At 49.0% G+C, this 21,548-nt stretch overlaps 8 protein-coding genes across 8 annotated transcripts; 3 read left to right on the top strand and 5 right to left on the bottom strand.

The window, feature by feature from the left end:
* Positions 1-127: 127 nt before the first annotated feature.
* Positions 128-2,010, bottom strand: N7500_009499 (C2 domain protein; the record flags this gene model as incomplete). The annotated part of the gene is made up of 2 exons (XM_056680638.1): positions 128-1,196; positions 1,250-2,010. The coding sequence occupies 2 exons, from the start codon at positions 2,008-2,010 to the stop codon at positions 128-130; spliced, it is 1,830 nt and encodes a 609-aa protein (XP_056528020.1).
* Positions 2,011-2,392: 382 nt separating this feature from the next.
* N7500_009498 (DNA repair protein RAD16) lies at positions 2,393-5,302 on the bottom strand (the record flags this gene model as incomplete). The annotated part of the gene is made up of 2 exons (XM_056680637.1): positions 2,393-4,348; positions 4,400-5,302. 2 exons carry the CDS (start codon positions 5,300-5,302, stop codon positions 2,393-2,395), a joined length of 2,859 nt encoding a protein of 952 aa, XP_056528019.1.
* A 709-nt stretch (positions 5,303-6,011) lies between these two features.
* On the top strand, positions 6,012-7,991 carry rad7 (uncharacterized protein; the record flags this gene model as incomplete). The annotated part of the gene is made up of 4 exons (XM_056680636.1): positions 6,012-6,089; positions 6,143-6,682; positions 6,743-6,908; positions 6,964-7,991. The coding sequence occupies 4 exons, from the start codon at positions 6,012-6,014 to the stop codon at positions 7,989-7,991; spliced, it is 1,812 nt and encodes a 603-aa protein (XP_056528018.1).
* An 817-nt stretch (positions 7,992-8,808) lies between these two features.
* Positions 8,809-9,714, bottom strand: N7500_009496 (pirin family protein; the record flags this gene model as incomplete). Its single annotated transcript, XM_056680635.1, has 1 exon — positions 8,809-9,714. One exon carries the CDS (start codon positions 9,712-9,714, stop codon positions 8,809-8,811), a length of 906 nt encoding a protein of 301 aa, XP_056528017.1.
* A 1,024-nt stretch (positions 9,715-10,738) lies between these two features.
* Positions 10,739-12,293, top strand: N7500_009495 (PRKCSH domain-containing protein; the record flags this gene model as incomplete). The annotated part of the gene is made up of 2 exons (XM_056680634.1): positions 10,739-10,852; positions 10,911-12,293. 2 exons carry the CDS (start codon positions 10,739-10,741, stop codon positions 12,291-12,293), a joined length of 1,497 nt encoding a protein of 498 aa, XP_056528016.1.
* A 694-nt stretch (positions 12,294-12,987) lies between these two features.
* Positions 12,988-16,483, top strand: N7500_009494 (cytoskeletal protein-binding protein SLA1; the record flags this gene model as incomplete). The annotated part of the gene is made up of 4 exons (XM_056680633.1): positions 12,988-13,185; positions 13,271-15,771; positions 15,854-16,398; positions 16,458-16,483. 4 exons carry the CDS (start codon positions 12,988-12,990, stop codon positions 16,481-16,483), a joined length of 3,270 nt encoding a protein of 1,089 aa, XP_056528015.1.
* Positions 16,484-17,181: 698 nt separating this feature from the next.
* N7500_009493 (uncharacterized protein) lies at positions 17,182-17,904 on the bottom strand (the record flags this gene model as incomplete). The annotated part of the gene is made up of 1 exon (XM_056680632.1): positions 17,182-17,904. The coding sequence occupies one exon, from the start codon at positions 17,902-17,904 to the stop codon at positions 17,182-17,184; it is 723 nt and encodes a 240-aa protein (XP_056528014.1).
* Positions 17,905-18,853: 949 nt separating this feature from the next.
* N7500_009492 (cytochrome P450) lies at positions 18,854-20,709 on the bottom strand (the record flags this gene model as incomplete). Its single annotated transcript, XM_056680631.1, has 6 exons — positions 18,854-19,241; positions 19,334-19,567; positions 19,633-19,837; positions 19,898-19,995; positions 20,096-20,212; positions 20,348-20,709. The coding sequence occupies 6 exons, from the start codon at positions 20,707-20,709 to the stop codon at positions 18,854-18,856; spliced, it is 1,404 nt and encodes a 467-aa protein (XP_056528013.1).
* Between the last annotated feature and the right edge of the window lie 839 nt (positions 20,710-21,548).

Here is a 21,548-nt window from a genome sequence, read left to right as displayed (position 1 = left end):
CAGCCTGGTATCAAGAATTAATCGTGAACGTCGTGAAGACTCGGTCTCAGACCAAGTATCGAGAAAAGATACGTGGCTCCCGAAAGCAAGAAAAACCCCCAAGAAACCGAACAAAAGAAAAACAAAATCAGGTCGCAAGTTGATTGGTCCGGTCAGTGCTGATCGCACCAGTCGACACGGCGCGCTCACGGCTAGAAAAGTACCGATGCTTGTGCTTATGACCATCGGGCTTCTCATCCGCTTCTACCCACCGCATTACCTGTCCTCGTAGATCGCGCATCTCGTGGACTCGTCGAGAAAGATCTCCTCGTTGCTTGGCTTGACCGCTGCGCTCGTTGAGCTCTTCCTCTTCCGAGCTGGAGATCGACAGGGAAGACGCGCTGCTTTGCTGTAGGTACATAATGACATTGCCTGCGTTCTTCTTGAAGTCGCGCTGCTCGTCCTTCAATTTTCCCATTCGTTCGGCATCCGCCTGACAGTCCAGAGTCGTAACATGGAGACCGGGGAAGTTGGAGGACATAAACTCCTGAAGCAGTGGTAGCTTCTCCGCGTTAGGACGGTAGGTCCCACTATCGTTATCAATAAAGAGTTCATAGTCCGCTGGATCGGTCGAGATAGGGGTCCCTTCTTCGGTTTGACCGAGATCCTCACCCTCATTGTGGTCCTCATCTTCCTCCACGGGGAACTCGTGTGTGGGCACTGTGCTTGATGCTGCATTCTCTGCATTCTCTGCATTCTTTGCTCGCTCCGCACGCCCTTCCGGAGAGTTACGACGATGACGATGCTTACGCCGCCGAAGAAAGAATTCCCCCGAATACGCGATATAGATAGACACATCACTGTGCATGGTGTGCTTGCTCAGCATATCGATACCAAATTCTTTCCCGGTCTCGGTAAACCGGAGTTGCCCGTCCAAGGTGAGCACGTAGGTGAAAATCCGTCCACCTTGGCCATAGTGCGCAAACTCCAAGAACTTCTGGGAGAATTCACGGCAAGGCGTCTGGAAGGACCCGTGCAAGGTAGTGCGATCAAAATTGTAGATGCGCTGGTGCTGGTGATGGAGGGCCTTATGCAGGATACGCCCTCGTAGACTCTGCGACTGGAACATTCCCGCCACGAATGGTTTGAACTCTACATAGCGATGATATAACTCTGCAGGTATGGGGCCTGTGAGCTGCATCTGAATCGCTTGAAAACTATTCGGGGATCAGTATATAGAAATGGACTAGGTGGAATGAGAGGGACACACTTGTAACGGCTAATAGAGCCACTGCCATCTTTGCTTTGGACCTGGTCCTTGATGCCAGCTAGCCGTCCGATCATCGGAGAAAAATGCTTGAACCAATGGTTGGGACCGATGGTGTACATATGACCCCCCTCGGTGCCAGGGGTCTTGCCGAGGCATTCGATACTGACCACCAACCAAGACTCCTTCTGGTGACCAGTCGCAAACGCAGAGATATTAGTAAAGACATAGACACGCTTACTCCCAAAGCGTTTTTTGACCTTAAATGACTTTTCCTTGAAGCCTTCCCAGTTCTCCGAGAGGGTAGGAATGTCGATGAAAGCGATTCCCAGCTTATCATCGTGATCCGCGGGGTCCTCGTCCATGAGATGACATTTCAACTGAAACCCTGAGGCGGGGACATTTGCGACAATCCACTCACATTCCCAGGTTGGGTTCATGTCCTTGCGTACGGTCGGGGTGCGAAAGCGCATGACGGGGTCTTGTTTATGGCGCCTTGGCAGGTCGACTATCATGTGCGCGGAGACATAGGGGTCGGAAGAGAAACTGCCAAAATCCGCGATGGGCAAATCCGCTGCGCGATGGAAAGTGATCTTGAGGGTGTAGCCTGGCGGGGCATGAGGGATGGGAGTGGCATCGAATCCTCCGGCAGGCTTTGACTCTTCCTTCATACTGACGCGATGTATCTTATCAGCCTTCTCGACAAATTTAGGCCCATATTTGTCAATAGGATGAATAGGCAATGACCGGGGCTGGGAATCCATAGCTCAAGAGTCTCCCCGAGATGAAAGGATAAGTAAAAATATTCATAGAAAAGATATAAAAAAAGAGGTGGAGAGGGCCAAGCTTTCAGCCTTACAAATGAACGGAAGAGGAAAAGATGATCCCAGGCAACAGAGATATTCGCCAAGAGTACCTGTACTATGACCTCAAGTTCTGCCCTGTTTCATATTACTTCATATTACATTTTATGATTGCATTTTGAACTACATAGATTGTTTAGTTCATCGGAAGAGTAGACTTTGGATTAAAGGCCAAAGGTACATAAAAATCTCCATATCATGGGAATCATCGAAAACTCCCCCAAACACATAGAACTCCGTGACGAAGGTGGCGTATTGGAGAAATTGGAGACTGTCAAAGGGTTTAGGTTCCTCGGAACAGGAACTGCATGTCCTCCGGAGTCAGTTTTTCCAAGGCCGCCGCTTGATCTTTATTCAATGTACCCCGAATGAGGTTGGCTTTCTTCTCTTGAAGTTGAATGATTCGTGATTCAACCGAATCTTCAATACAGAGTCGAGTGATCACGCAAGGTCGTTGTTGACCGATTCGGTGACTGCGATCGGCACTTTGCCATTCCGCGGCAGGATTCCACCACGGGTCAATAATGAAAACTCGGGAAGCTTCCGTGAGATTGAGTGCCACGCCACCAGCCTTAAGAGAGACTAAGAAAACCTCAACCTCGGGCTTAGTCATGAAATGCTCAATGGACTTTTGCCGCTGTGTCGGAGTCATCGATCCATCCAGCATCACGGTGTTGAACCCGGCATGGCGTAACCGCCACTCGACTAGTTGTAGCATGGATGTGAACTGGGAGAAAATAATGGATTTAGGGGTATGGCTTTTGCTGCGCTCCTTGAAGAGTTCGTAGAGGAGCATCTCGATTTTCGTGGACGAGGTCCAACTCTCCATCGAGATGCGGTTGATGATGGAATTCTTCTTGACAGATTCTTCGTATTCTGCAAGCGTAGGTTGTTCCAAATCAATCGAAAGAGCAATATGGCACCGTGGGCAGTCAACATGCTTGCTATCGTCCTGGAAAGACTGGATATAGTCCTTGGCGCATTGACGACAGAACTCATGATGACACTGAGACCGAATCGCATCTTCTGCAGGCTCGTCACAGACGCAGCACACGGCAACGTTGAACCCAGCCTGCGCTTTTTTCTTCAAAATAAGATCGGGATGGTTGGCAACTTGGCGCATCTGCATGATCAATCCAAAGATATTGGCATAGTTGTTCAACATAACACCCTCGCTGACGTAGGTATCAAATTTTCTGGTCGAGTTCGTCATGATGCTGCGAGAGAAGTCTTGTTCAATCTCGCCGAAGAATTCATTATGCAACGTGATACGTTTAGGTGGAAGCTCCATTGACTTTGTATGCTGTTGCTTCATCCGACGGAGCATGATATGATCAGTGATGAGACGCAGCTTGTCGAGCCCATCTTTGCGTTGTTGCTGAGTTTTCCCCTCGATGATTGGATTGAGAATCTCCTTATTGAAGACTGAGATATGCATAAACCCAGTGTGAGAGCACTCGGTACAACGTCCCTCTTTAGTCGAGGTCCACTGAAGTTGTTCGCAATCGCACTGCTTGCAAAAGTAGCATGCAAATGGCTTGACTTGTAAAAAGCGTAGCAGGGAAAAGAACTCTCCAATCCGGTTCTGTACGGGTGTGCCCGATAGGCACCACTTGTAATTAGCCTCCAAGGCAAAACATGCCTTGGCAACACCCGTGGTACGCGATTTGATACTATGCGCCTCGTCAAGAATGAGGCGATGGTAGTGGATTGCGTGAATGACACTATTTGCTTTGACCATCGTCTCGCCGCGAGAGAAGCCTTTCTCTTGCTTGCGATAAATGGATTCGAGACTTGCATAGGAAATCATGATGACATCGTATTTGCGAATTTCAGCTGGTGTCAACTTTTTGACTTTCGCGTCGGAATTGTGATAGACCAAGACTTTCAGCTTGCCATTCGTGTATTCTTTGATCTCGGATACCCACTGCATCAAAGCAACCGGTGGCACGAGGACGAGAGTTGGGTCAGGCTGGGGAAAATCGGACATGATGAGTGAAACTGCTTGGATGGTCTTTCCCATGCCCATCTCATCACCCAATAAGCCACCTTTGTATTGTGTTTTCTCCTGTGCTATCATCCAGTTCAAACCCTCGAGCTGGAATGCCTTGAGTTTCCGAGTAATCGAGGCAGGTTGCTTCGCCTCCTTTGGCTGGATAATTGGCTGTGCTTTGAGCACATCCCACATGGTACCAATTGTGGGATGCTTACGCACAAGGTTCTTTCGGTCCTTTTCAGCCTAGGTGAGGGTTAGTCATGTAAAGGTACGTAGAAAAAGGACCCGACTTACACGACGAGCTTTCCGCTGCTCTTCCCAGGTTGGGGGCAGCTCTTCTTCAGAGTCGTCATTGAGGTCTGTTCCAATTGAAAGGGGAGACCCGCCTTCTAAAGGATCCTCTCTATCCGAGCCAGCGGTACCAGAAGGAAGCAACCCAGGTGGCTCAGGGCTCAACGGGGAGAATAACTCCGGCCTGGAATCTGGGTCCGAGTCGTATTCCATGTGTTCATCAATAAATTTGTCTACGGGCAAACGGGCTTCTGTTGTTGGGTGTGGGTACTCGTATTCTTCCATTTGAAGAGCATGGGCCAGCGCAGTATCGGAAGCCTCGGGGTCGGTTTGGACAGCCAGAGCAGGCCGTTTTGCCATCCTTTTTTTAGAGGCACGAGCCAGTGGAACATCCGAGGCATCATCATCCTCAGCCAAAACAGCCGCAGGCCGTTTTCTTCCTCTTTTGGAAGCCCCTAGGGATAATGAGCTCAACTGTAATTTCTTTACGCGATCAGCGGCATTGATACGCGCTGAAGTTTTGGCCGCAATCTTGGTGTCGGGCTCGGTAACCGAAGCACCAACGCTGGTAGCTGGGGTACTATAGCCCGTCGACTGATCCCCAAGTGAGCTCCGAGAATTCGTGTCACTAGATGGCTCATTCTTCACGGGCACGACCACCGCGATTCCCGGAGCAAAATTGTCTGGTGCCACCGAGTCCGATAAACCAACATAGTCACCCTCGTCTGCCTCGGAATCTTGGATGACGCGCGGGCGTGACTGAGAAAGGGATGACCCACCGGCCCGTAAAGGTCCCGATCGACTTGATCGACGGAGGGGAGATGAATTCCTCAATGACGTTTCGCTGATCTGTGAATCGTCATCTGAATCAGGGATTGTGGTTCTGGGCCTCAGGTTATGCCTCATATTGGAGTGAATGTAGAGAGTAGTGGAATGAGAGGTTTGAAGTAGTATTAATCTATCACGATGAATCTTGTTAGCCAAGTTTGAAGAATATATAGACAAATGTGATTGGGAGGAGAGTACCTAGAGAGGCCAACTTCACTTGTTTGTGTTATCAATACGGGGATAGGAGAGAAAAGATAGGATGATGGATGGAATCAGACAAGAAAGTAGAGATAAAAACGAGAGTTTTCCCTACTTGGGATGTTTAAGGAAAGGAGATTAAAAGCAGGGAGGCCCTGGAGTGAGTGAGTGAGAGAAGATGAAGTTGAGGAGAGGTGCCTGAACCAGAAAATTTCCTCGGAATTTTCCGATTCATCATTTTTTTCCTTTCCCATCCTTGGTGGCAAATATTTATCTCCAACATCATTTAGCATCAGAGGACTCTATCTCTCTTCATCTCTCTTGTCCATATCCCTTGTATCCTTCATATCCCCCTTCGCCATATCCCGTGTCCTTATCTCAGATAAGACCGCGTTAAGTGAAACGCGAAATTGCCACGGGTCCAGTGACTCGGGCCCAGACCGACCTTGAGCCTCACTGTGATATTCAAACTATTCAAATATGTGAGTATCTCCATGCTCCATTATTATTTTCAAACTGACTTCGTATAGGGCAGGAAGGAGACGGGGACAGCGGCAGCCAAGTCAGCCTCAGGGGATTCGGGGCCCGTATGTTTTGCTTCCCTTCGCCCTATGACCCAAAGACTGATCGTGACTTTAGACGTTCTGCCTTAACTGACTATCTTGCTGTATGTTGAGATATTTCTGACCTGGATAATATGGCTTGGCTGACTGATTCTAGTCAAATAATATCTCAGCCCAACAAATTCGAGATGATTGGGACCGTCGGCAAGCCGAGGCACAGCGCCAGCCTGACCAAGCTGAACAATCGTCCAATACACCTGAAGAGTCTAGGTCTCCATCGGTATTGGCATCACCGGAAGACCCGATAAAAAAGCGCAAGCGCGAGCAAGCCATTGCAAAGATTAAAAATAGCAAGGAGTTTGCTAAGCGCAAGGCCCGCTTTAGTGGCGATTACGATGATGAGGGCGACGATAACCTGCTCGCGCTAAAGATCCATGAAGAAAAAAATCAACCTAAACCCGGTCAACTTGCGAATTGCGAGATCTGCGACAAGCGTTTCACCGTGACTCCCTATAGTAAGGCCGGTCCGAACGGAGGCTTGCTTTGCGTTGATTGCTCTAAGAAGCAAAAGGCCGACGATAAAAAGCCCCCAGCCAAGAAGCGTGGCCCCGGGATCGGACGACGTCAGAATCAAGCCAATTTACTTGATGGATTGACTCCCCATGGCACTCAGAGTCTACTGGAAACATGCATCAAGGTATGTCCATGACATCCAACCTCCCACGGCATTGACGAAAGATTGCTAATCATTTGATAGAAAGTGGCAGATTATATTCATGATATTGAGGACTTCGGTGACTTGCCTCCGTCATTGTTAGTACGTCTCGGTCAGATCTTGTCTAGAAGACGGGCTGTGACCTCACGGACCCTAGATCTGTTCCTACGACCTCATTATACATCCATTGATCTGTTCGACTGTGCTAGTAAGTCAGAGCTATCACATCTCTGTGAAACAGTGAAAGTCTAACCAGTGGCTAGAACTCGGCACGGATGATTACCACAAGATTATGGCTTCCATGCCTCGTCTTACAAGGGTTAACCTTCGGTTCACCACTCCAATGAAGGACCAGATTTTCCACTATATGATGGAACGTGATATGGAGATCAAAGATCTCCACCTGGATGGGCCAAACCTTGTGACCGATGCCTGTTGGCGCCAACTTTTCATGAAACTTGGTCATCGCTTCCTGAGCTTCAAATTGTGGAATTTAGATTCTGCTTTTGATAACGAAACTGCTCAACTAATGTGCCTTCATTGTCCCAACCTTCAGCGACTGAAACTTAAGTTTTTACACAAAACCGACAATGAGATGCTTGAGGGTATTTCGACACTCAAGTCCCTTCAGCATTTGTCGCTGCGTTTTCTAAACGAGACCGAGATCAAGACCGAGCCTCTCCTTGAGATAATGAGTAGCGTTGGTCATCAGCTAGAGACTCTATCACTGGAGGAATTCGAGTTTGTCGATGACCGACTTTTACAGCATATCCATGAGCATTGCCGCCATCTGACCAAGCTTCGTCTTACCCTCAATTCAACCTTCACCGATAAAGGTTTAGCCGCCCTTTTCACAGGTTGGTCTAACCCAGCCATTACCTATGTCGACTTGAACTCCCTCCGGGATGTGGACATGACGAATCCCACCGGTCCGGAGGAGCCTATTGGGCTTGCATCCGACGGGTTCGTTGCTCTTATGGAGCATTCGGGCTCGAAACTTCGACACTTGAATATCTCCTCGTGCCGTCACATTTCATACACAGCGTTCGAACAGGTGTTTGCAGAAGGGAAAATGTATCCCAATCTCAAATATCTTGACATTTCCTTTAGTACTGCCGTGGACGATTACCTAGCACAGTGCATCCTTCGGTGCTGCCCTGCCCTTCAGAGGCTGGTTGTCTTTGCTTGCTTCAAGATTCGCGACGTCCACATCCCCAGGGGACTTGCTCTGATTGGTACCGTTGGAGCGACCATCAAAATTGACGGAATCACCCAAACCGAGACAATTTGAGTGGCGTCACGGTGGATTGACGGAACGACTCTACTTTCTTTTTTTTCCCTTCCTGCCTCTCATCTAGTTTAGCGATATCTCAATCTAGCATATGTTAAAATCCGAAAAAGTGCAGGTAAAACTGACTTCATCTACATTGCCTCTCAAAATAGCGGCCCTTGTCTTTGACGACGTACGTAAACTTCAATAATCTGGTCCGCTTAGCCCGGTATGAAATTCCAAATAGAGGCTCTTATAATGAAGATAGCTTTGCAATTGCTTTTTAGCCGTCTCTTTTCCTTGGTGTTGCAACGAGAAGGAGAGGGCGCACGTACTCAGTCTTATAGTAACCGCTTCCTGTACCGCCACTCTATAAGGAGTAGTTGTATTGTATTGTAAATTATTTATACTGAAAATGAGGCTTTTAGTCCTATACAAATAGAAAATGAAAGCTTCACTTTGAACACTTACAAATCGCCTAACTAGCGATATCTCTGTTTACACATTTTCGACACTTATAAAGTAGAATTAGGCTCCTTGGATTGTGAAGGTATCTTGATTTTTTTTGCCGTTCTGGAATAAGGCATTCTGGTACCAAATCCCTCTGAAAACTGGGGGTTTAAACCCTGAGCGTTATACTGGATACGCGTGGCAAAGTTCCAACAAACGACTTTACAGACTTTACCACGCATAATATACTCGATGGAACTTGAATCATTTCATATAAAGGACTTTATTCATTTAATATTATATGTTTTAACGCCAAAACCCACAATATATGTGACTATAGTCCATATAAACCAAGTAAATATAAAACAATCAATAACAGCCATGTGGTTTATCCCATCCGCTTGCCAATCTCACTCTGCCAACCTCGAGTCCTCTCAAACCCATTGGACGCAGTCTGGTAGTCGAGCATCGCCTGATACACCTCCTCCTGAGTGTTTAGCACAAAAGGTCCATACTGAACAACCTTCTGATCCAGCGGCTGACCAGCCACAAGGAAGATGCGGGAATCTTTTTCGGCATTATCGGGGACAGATAATTCAACAAAGTCACCCTTCTGCTCAAATTCGACATTTGTGAATTCCTTCACGATGCGAGTGGAATCATTCGAACCAAAGACAGTCTCACCAGCCAAAGTATAGGCAAATGAGTTCCATCCCTGCGGCAGGGGCTGCGAGATACGGCCACCAGGATTGATGGTAATATCCAAGATCCAGACAGGGGTGTAGGCCAAGTCACGCACGGAGTCAACACCATGCGACTGGCCCGAGATAACCTTAATCTTGACGCGGCCCTCATCGACTGTGGCGAGGGGAATTTCTGAGGCGCGCAGGTCACGGTAACGAGGCTCACAGAACTTCAGCTTCTGGGGGAGATCGACCCACAATTGCATACCGACGTTGGGGCTACCGTCTGCGTTCTCGTGAGGCATCTCAGCGTGCATGATGCCACGGCCTGCAGTCATGAATTGCAGATCGCCGGGCCCGATGGTGCCCTTGTTACCGGCGAAGTCTTCGTGGTCAACGCCACCGGACAACAAATAGGTGATGGTCTCCTGGCCACGGTGGGGATGATCCGGGAAGCCGGCACCCTTGCCGATGGTGAAGTGGTCGAGCATGAGGAAGGGGCTGAAGTTGCGAAGCTTGGCAGTTCCAATAGATCGGCGCACACGGGCGCCTGCGCCTTCTGCTTGCTCAACGGCAAGGAAGGCCTGTCGGATTGCGCGAGGAACGGACATGTTTGTGATGGGGAGGACTATGAGAGTTGGGGTGTCCAAATCGAGGTGGTGGTTTGTCTGATTGACAATACTTATTGTCTGAGAATACTGTGACAAACTAGGAGCTTGCTGCTGGACGAATGTGAGAAAAGAGTCTCTAAAAGAGTCTTTGATTGAAGGGTTATAGGCAAGGAAAATTGCTGTGATGCAAATTAAAAGTGGTAGAAGTAGTTTCATGGATAAGGTGAGGGCTATTTATATGCGAAGGATTAAGAATAGTAGAATGTTTGGCTTGGAAAGAAAATGCTGTCAGCGTTAGTCAATCTCATAAATACTCTTCTTTGTACCTAGTATCCGATGCCCCAATGCTTTGCAAGACATCAGTCAGCCTGGTCCGGCCAATGGAATGGCTTGGCTTGTATTACCAACATCCCTGTCAGCAGCCGCTAACATGGGTCTAACTATATATGGTTAGCATATGTACCTGATAAATGAGGTACTAATGCTGAGTTCAGCATTTCAAATCAGGTGACCCAGGAAACGGCATCCATAATAACTAATCTACTGGATTGTATGAATATATGCATGTTATAGATCCATGTTGCAGATTTCCAGTATCTTGTGACTCTAGATGTTTTTCCCATATACATTTCAAAAAGGTCCATTTCAATGGATTTTGTAATACGCATCTGCTTCCAACCTGCCCACGGGCATACATAGTAGATTAGGCGTTATCAGATAAGGCCACGGAACAGCTGTCCAGGCTCTCCACTACCAAAACTTGACATGCGAGGGCTGCCTACTGTGTATGCATTTGATTCTTTCAGCCTTGCAAATTTGATTACTTCTACCTTTACATAATTAGCACTGATACCCATACACGATTGATTTACATGCCAACGCCTTGACATTATCGAATTGAAGCGTCTTGCGACAAGCGCCTTTCGCGGGGAAGCTTCAAGCTACCTGACTTCAACAACCCCTAGACTCCACTGTCATCCTTGATTCACTGCATAATAATCTGTCTATCTGTCTATTTGAAGAGATGGGCCACTCAGCAAGCCTGTCGCCGTGGCTGGTATTGGCCTGTGCTGTGTGTAGTGCGTGGGCAAATAAGAAGCCGTTCAACATCAATGACGATCTCCTGGCCTATCCCCAGGTAGGTGGATATGACTTGCATCGATTTGAAACGAACTAACGTTGAATCTTGCTCAAAGTATCAAGTGAAATTTCCCGAGGAATATGTGCTCGAATCTCACGCCGAAGCATTACTCCAGTCCCAGGCCAGCCCCCGCGCCAATGACCAGAACAATCCCCAGATTTACATGGGCCAGGGTAGCATGAAATCCGCAGACCAGCCCGAGGATGTGAATGGATCTCCATTCGCCTATGAAGAAATGATACTTGAGGACCGACGACTGCTCTGCCAGATCCCACGTGTCACGAACGACGACCATAATACAACAAGAGACAAGGAGAATAGCAAGGCCGAGGAGCAGAAAGAGCTGGCCCGGGCAACAGATCGTGGTCTGGAACTTCTACGTGAAATGGAAGGGAGATGCATGTACTATTTCTCTGGCTGGTGGTCCTACTCCTTCTGTTATCAGAAGCAGGTCAAGCAGTTCCATGCGCTCCCTGCTGGCCGGGGTGTTCCCCACTACCCACCCATTGAAGACACCGCGACGCATTCCTTCGTTCTGGGAAGATTTATCAGCGATCAAGGCGAGGAAGAGAAACAATCTGCTAAAACAGATGTGGCAGAGCTTCACACAAAGGGTGGCTCGCGATACTTGGTCCAGCATCTGAATGGCGGGACCAGGTGCGATCTGACCGGACGCGAACGCAAGGTCGAAGTGCAGTTTCATTGTCATCCACAATCGACAGATCACATCGGCTGGATCAAGGAACTCACCACGTGCTCTTACCTAATGGTAATATACACCCCTCGTTTATGTGACGACGTTGCTTTCCTCCCACCACAACAGGATGAGGTACACACTATCGAGTGCCGTGAAATCTTGATGCCCGACGAAGTCACCGAATGGGAAGCAATCAAAGAGTGGTACACGGCCAGCCAACTGGCCGATGCTGCTACAGATGCGGATGCTGATGTTGCCCAATCCGAGCTCCCGATTATCGGAGGAATCGAAGTTGGAGGCCGTAAACTTGTCGGTATGGAGGGCAAGATCATTGAAAAAGGACGTGTGGCATCCGCAGGCGAGGAACGAGTGGAGGTGGTTGCGAAACGCGAGAATGGCGAAATCCGGAAAATGTCCAAGCAAGTTCTGAAAAAGTACGACATCGACCCGGAGAAACTGGAAGAGATGAAGAACCTATTGGAAGAACAAGCAGATGGCAAAGACTGGACGTTGGAGGTTGTAGAAAGCAACGGCGTGATCAAGTTCCAAGGCGTTCTGGAAGAGGACGAGGAAGATACTTGGAACGATAAGTCGTCGGAACCACACGAAAAGAAGGTGTCTGAAAATTCCGCTGGCCAAAAGCCGAAGCAGGAAACAGAGTCAGTCGAAAAGCAAAAGCCATCTTCAAACAAGCCTGAAAACAGCGAGGGAAGTGAGGAGACCTTCAAAGATGAACTATGATATTGTATAGTAGATCTTGTACATTTTGATATGTTTTCCTTCTCAAGTTTTATATGAATGATTCATGTATGTTTTTCTATTATCCGGGGAAGGGTAAAACGGTCTGATTGCAATCCCACATAAGTCTAGCTCTGCCTAATATAGAAGTGAAGAACCAAAAGTGATATATTGTCGCCTGTACTTCGGAGATGGCTGTCAGTTGCCCTCATGGAGCCGAGGGGCAACTTTGGGTAGCAAAGTTGTAGTTTGCCGGAGAGATAGGAGAGTTCAAGTACGAAAGCAATAAGGCCAGAAGAAGAGAATTAATTAATTAAACGCCAAAGACTGCAATTGAAGAGAATGTCCAAATCACATAGAATAAGGCAACGTGACTCTCAACTCCTATCTGGCCCACCTTCCCGCCCTCTCCCTAATCCAACCTCCGCCTCCTCCCTCTTCCCTCTCTCTTCTCAATCCCTTTGCGCCTGGACAGATTGTCTACCTCCCCGCGCCTCGACAACCCATCCGCATCCTGACTTATCGCTGCTCCGCCCACTAAGCGCCAAGGCTGACCGAGCAACGGCCAGCATCACCGATTACATCCGTCCATCCCCCCAAACTACATCACTGCGAAACCTAGAGTTGGCACGTTGAGACGCTGCCATTTGCAGCAGATTGTTGTAATTGATAGGTGCCCTGATAAGTTGCTCTCAATATGGGTTTTCTCGGTGTCTACTCGGCTGTGTACGACTACCAGCCACAGGGAGCGGGCGAACTCGAGATTCGCGAGGGCGACCTCCTCTACATATTGGAAAAGAATGCGGACGATGACTGGTGGAGGGCTAAAAAGAAGGCTGGACGGGAGGATGAGGACGAACCTGAAGGCCTGGTCCCCAACAACTATGTTGAAGAGGTGAGTCTTGTTGAAGCTGCGGAGCTCCGCCGATGCACCCGTACGGCCTCGCTGCATGAACAATTGCTGATAAGAAAGGAAATAGGTGCGACCAGCGCACAGAGCCATGGCCCTCTTCGATTACACGCGACAAACTGATGAAGAGGTTTCCTTCTCAGAAGATGCTGAGCTGATGGTGTACGACACCTCGGATCCAGATTGGACGTTAGTTGGAACCAATTCGGAGTATGGATTTGCGCCATCGAATTACATCGAAATAATCGAGGATGCCTCCGCTGCAGCTGATGTCACTCCCTCACCTTCTGCTCGAGCCGAGCCTGCCGCGCCGACACTTCCACAGCGGCCTACGCAAACTGCTCCGGAAGAAACCGAGGCATCGCCCGCCGGCTCTCCGGTTGATATGTCTCACAACCCCGCTGCTGCTGCGATTGCCAGTATCATCCACAAACAGCATGCCCCTGCCGAGACGACCAGAGATGAGCCCCCGCCACCCAGTCTTCCGGTCCGGCCATCGTACGATCAAGCAGAGCACCGCGAGGAGTCCCCGCCGCCCAGTCTGCCCCGTCGACCACCGTCAGAACATGCAGCCTCACCTATAGACCGTTATGCGCCTGACCCAAGTCTGCCACCCCGTCCTCAGCAGCTGGCGCCTGCTACCGGTCGTGATGGGACACATGTCAAAGCATCTCCCCCTTACAACCGAGCAGGTGAATTGACGCCTCGGTCACCTTCCGGCTATCATATCTATAACATCAACGAGATGGTCGAAGTTATGGGCAAGAGAAAGAAGATGCCGACTACATTGGGAATCAACATGGCTACCGGAATCATCTTCATTTCTCCCGAAGGTGATGATCGGCAGAAAGAATGGAGTGCGGAGAAGCTTACTCATTACTCGATTGAAGGAAAGCACGTCTTTGTTGATCTTATCAGGCCTAGCAAGAGCATTGATTTCCATGCAGGTGCCAAAGACACCGCCCACGAGATTGCAGCGGCACTCGGTGAGATCGCCGGTGCCTATCGGGCAGAAGGATTGCGTGAGGTGCTCGAGGCAGGAGAGGGTGGCGGTCCAAAGAAGGGCCAGATCTTGTATGACTTCATGGCGCAAGGCGACGATGAAGTTACAGTAGCTGTGGGTGACGAAGTCGTTATCCTTGATGATACCAAATCCGAAGAGTGGTGGATGGTGCGACGGCTGAAGAACAACAAGGAGGGTGTTGTCCCTAGCAGCTACGTTGAAGTCACAGGATTGATACCAAAAGCACCGTTGATGCCTAATGAACCAGGTTTGTCGAGTGTGGAGAAGAACCGGATGGAGGAGATGCGGCTGTCCAAACTTGCGATGGGCAAGACACGGACGGACTCGATGGATTCATCGGATCGTCACAGCAAGCGCGACAGCAAAATCAAGTCGAAGCCTGATCCAACTAAAGTGCGAAAATGGACGGATCGGACCAAGGACTTCACAGTGGAAGCCCAGTTCATAGGTCTCCAGGATGGCAAAATCCAGCTCCACAAGGTGAATGGTATCAAGATTGCCGTTCCGGTCTCGAAGATGTCTGTTGAGGATCTCGAGCATGTGGAGAGGGTCGCTGGTGTCTCGTTGGATGAGGACAAACCTCTTTCAAGCATCCGACCTCGAGCTGCGATTAACAAAGATTCCAAATCTGGGGCTTCCAAGACCGGGGCTTCTGTGCAACGTTCCGATTACGATTGGTTTGACTTCTTCCTTAAGGCTGGTGTTGGTCCACATCGCTGTGAGCGATATGCACAGTCATTCAACAAGGATGCGATAGATGAATCCGTGCTACCTGACCTTACATCTGAGATGCTTCAGAATCTGGGTCTGAACCTGGGTGATACCTTACGAGTGATGAAAGTCTTAGATGCTAAATATGGTCGTACGCCGGACAAGTCCAAGCCCCGAAACGTCAGTTTCGGCGGCGAGGAATTCATTGGCAATGGTGAGGATGGAGGGCAAGGTGGTCTGTTCTCTGGACCTGGTGGTATGCTGCGCAACAACACTCGCAGGGGCAGACCAACACCGAACGTCCAAGCCGGAGAGGTTGATCCTAAAGCGTTCGGACAGGGAGGCGAACCCAAATCACCAGATAGCTCGGCGAGCCCACCACCCCCTACGGCAGCTGAAAAGCCTGTTGCAGCCGGATTTGAAGATGATGCATGGGAGGTGAAGCAGCCGAAGCAGCCTGCTCGACCATCTGCAACCACCCCGACTCCACCGCCCGTGGCAGCTCAGGTTCCTCAGCCAACAGGGGCAATGGCGGATCTGACCTTGCTCCAAGCTCCTTTGCAGCCGACACCGGCTCAACCCCCTACTCCACAGCCTGCCTCGCCCATGCCTGCCCTACAGCCGCAACCCACTGCCATGCAATCGCCACCTGTACAACAGGCCCAGCAAACAGGTGCCACTCCCAGCTTGTTTGCCCAAGTGGCACAGATAGGACAGCATCAGCAAGGATTCAGTCCTCAGCAGACCGGGTTCCAAGCACAGGCCAGGCAACGTCCTCAGGCGCCTCAAGGAGTTGGACAAAATTCACTTCTGCCTCCGCCTCCGCAACGTCCACTGTCCGCGCCTCAAAACTTCTCGCAACAACAAAACTCCTTTGGTGCCCCTCCATTGCAGGCTCAATTGACGGGCCTTCCCCAGGCGGGCCCCTCCGGTTGCTCCTCCTGGCCAGAGTCTGAGCGAAATGAGCCAGCAGCGTTATCAAGCTGCAATGCAGCCACAGGCGACAGGATTCGTGGGTCAAAGCCCATATCAGAATGGTTTAATGCCGCAGCCCACAGCCTTTACTCCCCAGTCCCAATTCGGTATCCAGCAGCAGCAGCAGCAGCAGCAGCATCAACCGTATGGTAATCAGATGGTCCCCCAGCAGACTGGGTTCCAGGGACTTGGACCGCAACCCACAGGCTTTGGTGGATACGGGCAACTTCAGCAACCAATGCAGACTGGTATCAACTCTGTCCTTCCCCCTGCACTGCAACCGCAACCCACTGGCATCAATGGCTACGGCAACCATTCATACCCATCTCCACCCCCTGTGCCGCCAATTCCCCAGCAGCCAACAGCCACTCCCCTGTCGCCACAGAAAACTGGACCACCTCCTTCCATCAGATTCGGTGTCAAGCCAGATGGCCCCAAGAAGCTTGAGCCGCAACCGACTGGACTCAGAGCCAACCTTTCGCAAGCCAGTAAGTGTTTCCTTGCCCTTTACAGGCGACAGAAGAAACAGAAACTAACTCGACAACAGCCCCCAATAATCCGTTCGGCTTCTAATCTGCTTCTGTGTTCGTCCATACTAGACTGACGTATATAATCCTGGTTTTTATTTTTTTTGGGGCAATTCCCCGTATGTTGGCCTGACGTTTTGCTCATTCTGAGGGTAGGATGTTCTTTTCACATATCGCAGCTTGCCTCTTCGAACCAGTGCATTCGGAATCGACACGTGTACATATCATGATCCTGGTCCCGTTTTGATGCAGCGCGTATCGAAGCCCATGCCACAAACCCTCTTCCTTTTCCCCTGCAAAACCCCCCCAACACTTAGCGAGCTATCCATATTCCTTTCCTGTGCTCTATGGCAGATCTGATTAGGCCGCTCATATCCTGCATTTTTCATTGTCTAGCTTACTGTCATATAAATCTGTTTATGATGACGCTTGTGTAAATGCCCTCTCTTTCTCATTTTGCTTTTGTCGTTTGGATGGTTACTTTTTTTTGGGGCTCTTGTTCTCTCTCTAACCAGCTCAAACATAATCCAATGGAGTTGCTCAGGTGTCGGCATTCTGGCCTAGTCTACTCAAAGCCTCTACTCCATGTAGTAAAGCTTTCTAGGTACTACTCCGATCGAACTCTTATGAAGGATGTGAAAATAGACATTGGATATATTCCGACTCAAAAGCAGGCCAGTCTTATCGCGCAAAGTATTCAGGATTTAGCCAACGAAAAAAATCACATAGGATCAGTGATCCCTATCAGAGGGATTCGATTTTACTACAGTCTGAATAGAAAGACAGTCCGAATATAGCTTGCAGTTGCGTCATACAAGCTCCCTGAGCCTCGAAAGCTAATGCATCTACATTGCTGGATATCAGGGGCTCGCGTGCACGGTGGCTGCGAAATACAGCCCTGAGCCACGAAGCAAGTTCCCTCCATTCAAATCCCTGGAAGTCAGTCTCATATTCGGTCAATGTGGCCTTGATGCGAGCCAGCTGCCCTGGATCGTCTGCAGTACCCAATGCCACGACCAGACATGGCACAACATAAGCAGCACCCAGCGGACGATAACTGGAAGCCGCCTCAGCCTCGTTGATGATTCTCTCGCAAAATACTGTCGACTCGTGGGTGAGCATGACGTTTTCTGAATCCAGTGCACGAAGAATAGTGTTTAAAAGAAGTGCTAAAGCAACGATCACGGTGTATGCTGCTCGATGACGCGGTCGTTGACCAATGACCGGGGAGGAAGGGGCAGCTGGCACCACGAGCTGGTCTAGATACGGATAGATGTTCTGTGCGTCTGCTTGGAGTCTCATATATGCTTCAAGAATCTCGAGGTGATGAGAGCGCGGCTGATGAAGATATTCTGGGAACTTTGAAAGCGACAGTAGGGTTGTGCTTGGTCGTGGAATACTCTCCCGAGCTGTGGAGGAACCTTGCTGGATGAGAGCCATCACGTCGTCCCAGAAGCTCGGAGACATTTGTACCCGGGGATTGCATATTCCGTCCAGGATCTGACCGAATTAGTGAAGTAGGGAGGTTCATGTTTCGCAAGGGTCACTTACCACCGGCACACTCAACGTGACGATCAAGTCTCTTTCGAATCCATCTTTATACTTGGAGATATCTACAATCCTGAGTAAATATGCGATGGCTGTCCCATGGCTGGCTGATTGCTTTTCGTATTTCCCCAGCCAAGCCTATAACCCGTCGGGCTTAGCGACTGGATACCCAAGAGGTGTAGATAGTATCATACCTGACAGATTGAGATGAGATAAACAGCGCAGAGGGTAAGCGGCGATCGGATTTCAATTGGATTATTCAGACATTCTCTGAGTGCCCTCAAAGATTTTCCAAAAAGCACTAACACATGACGGGGAACTTCTTTCTCACGAAGATGAAGAAGGGGATGTGAAGAGACCAAAGCCTGTGCGGCAGCATCCAATACAGCACTTTCTCCGATCCGTTTGGGGATCTCCTGCAAAAAAAGACCATAAAACGAGATATCAAAGCGAATATCGCTGATATGGAGGGTTTTGATGAACTGAATGGCTAGTTGATTGTAAGGGACTTGGGAAATGGAATTCCACAATCTGTGAGCTGGCTGGTTGGGTTTAGGTATGACTCTGACCGGCTTGAAGTGATAACGCTGTTTGCCACTTCCTTCACAGAGTAACTCCATTCGGATGCATCGTGAACAGGGTTGTCGTTGATCACACTACGGTTTCAATCAGCTTGTTGATTCCGACTCCCGACGGACACACAGACCTTCTTTTTCGATTTTCGGCAGGATTCGCATCCTCTACTAGATGGGACACCTGGCATAATATGATCAAAAGAAAAGAAAAAGAAAAAAGATACGGTAACAAGAACACCGTAGACGTAAAGTGAAGAGTGGAAAGTAGAGGACGTATCATTTTCCCTATTTAGTTAATGATAGACCTCTGCCAAGACCTCCGAATCGCCCATTTCAAAGGGAAATTCTTTCTCGAAATCCACAATGAGCTGTTCATGCTGCTGACTGCGTGGGGTAAGAATGGCATGGAAAGGATCGAAATGGCTCAAAAGGCCTGGTGTACAATAGACATTCGGCTCGATTTCTTGACCATTTTCTGTAGGCTTTTTGATCTCGAAGACGGCCAGCGTATGTGCAATCGTAAGGAAGATGGAAGTTTCAGCAATCAACCGTCCAGGGCAAATTCTGCGACCGAAACCGAAGCTCACATCTTCTGGTTCAAGAGCAGCTGGCTCGGAGAGGAATCGTTCGGGTCGGAACTCCCGGGGATTGGGATATATCGTCGGATCATTGTTGAATGCCCTAGATATACGTGAACACAGCGAAGATAACATGAGTGTGGATGAGAATACCATATATTCGGGAGAATGATTGCGTTTTTAGGAATCAAATACCCATTGATGATATCGTCTTCGTCCGTTTTGTGAGGGATGCCCATGGGCGCGACAGTATGCCATCTGATAGCTTCCTTGACGATAGCATTCACATACGGCAGCCTTTCTCGATCGGTCGCCGATGGCAACGTAGGTTTGCCGAACAGCTCGTCCATCTCGGCTTGGGCTTTACGTTGCACATCCGGGAACAGCATCATGACCAAAAAGAAGCCTTCTAGAATTGCAGTAGTCTTGCTGGTATGAGTAGAAGCAATGCACATGACAGTGAGGAACATACCGTATCCGATCCCCCGCCATACATTGCTGCCGCTGACCATTTGACGATTTCTTCATCCTCGCCTTGTCGGAGAAGCGTCGAAACAAAACACAGTCTGTCTTTACCCCGGTCTATTTGAGACTTGGTAAATGCAACTGGACTCTCTGCGAATCTCGTGATAGTTCGAAGGTGTTCTTTGGCAACTCGCTGGAAATTAGCCCCGGGCATCCATTCCGGGACATATTTCACTGCATCCAGAGCAAATTAGCAGTGTACGACCCCACTCCTTCGAAAGTAAGGGGACCTACAGGCCGGGATGAAATCAACCAGCCACGCACCCGGCACGGCGGCTTCGGCGAACCGCCACACTGCAAGATTGGCCAGGCGTACCAATGGGTCTTCCCCACTAGGTCCAACGTGATAACCGTATGTAACATTCAAAATGAAAGCACCAGAAGCGCTATATTCGTATAAGCAACGATCTCCCAAAGATACCGAATACTCACGTCCGGTTATGATCAATGAACTTCTCCGGCGCATGCAGAACCCGGTATGCAAACCGTCTGGCCTCTAATTCGAGAAAACCATTAAATTTGGCCGCAGACTCTCTTGTTCCAATCACTCTGGTGATTGCACGGCGATAAGATCGAAGAAGGGGTGTGTTGTCTTGGCTAGGTGGTAGATTACCCCATCCCGCTCTTTGTCCATTCCATTCAGTATATATAAGACTCAAGAAAGACTAGATATTCAAAACGCACAGGTCATGGGCAAAGACGAGGTGTGGTCGTGATGAATGCTTTATAGAATTCTTTTCTAGGATTTGGAACGCCAGATCTCGATCGTTGACGATAATGAGTGTTTGGCCAAGGACGGTGACGGAGCTGATGGGACCTGCGAGGTTCAGTCTTTGTTCAAACACAATGGGTGAGACAATACCGTAGAGGTCTTTGTGCTTTAGCCAATGCTGCCATTCCTGTGTTCCTGCCGAGGGAAGATCGAACAAATTCCCAATGAGGAATTTGCCCTTCGGTCCTGGGGGTAGATTGGCTTTGTTTCTGTAAGCGCGCAGAATGACTGCTAGAATGATCGTGAAGATCACCAAGTGGACGATTAATACCATGCTGAAGGATAAAGAAGAGGTTGAGAGTGGAAAAAGACACATCCATTAGGGGCGTAATATATATATATATATATATACATAGATCTATACATATCATATTTAATATGTATACCCCCGTACACTTCATGTAGCTATTATCCGTATAGGGATATCGTTCATTCGGTTTTCTCCCTGGCCGCTTTTATCGAATTCATGCAGATACGCTCTTGGATCTTGTATATATAGCATATATTGTCTATAAGATGACTGCCAACACCAGTGACCTGCACATAACTATACGCCTTTGCTATCTTCCACCTTGATTCTGTACCAACAGCGATACAAGCCACCCCTTGTGACTTGCCTGCGGCGGGAGCTCACTATTTCATTGGCCATGATTGTAAAGTTCCTCATACTATTTCTTCTTCCTGGTCCTTCATTTGACACGTCTCTTCGTTGAGGAAATCGATGAATTTGATCTTCCCTCCCCCAGACATGAACTATTCATTGGGTAGTCTTTGATTACAACTTCCTCCACCTACAGTTTGCTCCGATGCTCTACTAGCCTCCTCATTAGCAGACAATTCAAACCAGACAATCACCGACTATATGTCGTATCCAGCTACACTCCGACAACATTAATAGTGTTACACGATGTCCGCAAGCGCGATTGGAAACCTCTTCTCCGCAGCACCCTAAATATGACGAATGGATTCCCTATGCGTAATACCAATCATCCTCATAAGCAGCCCCTTTAGGGCGCTCATAAAGCGGCACTCAAATTGCCCAAATGACAACCCCGGCCTGAACGGTACCTATAAAGACACGTGTATACTTGTCCCGATTGGGTCATTTGTCGC

Source organism: Penicillium coprophilum, assembly GCF_028826855.1.
Source record: "Penicillium coprophilum strain IBT 35676 chromosome Unknown utg000006l_segment0_segment0, whole genome shotgun sequence".
Taxonomy (NCBI): domain Eukaryota; kingdom Fungi; phylum Ascomycota; class Eurotiomycetes; order Eurotiales; family Aspergillaceae; genus Penicillium; species Penicillium coprophilum.
This window is presented reverse-complemented; position numbering and strand designations above follow the sequence as displayed.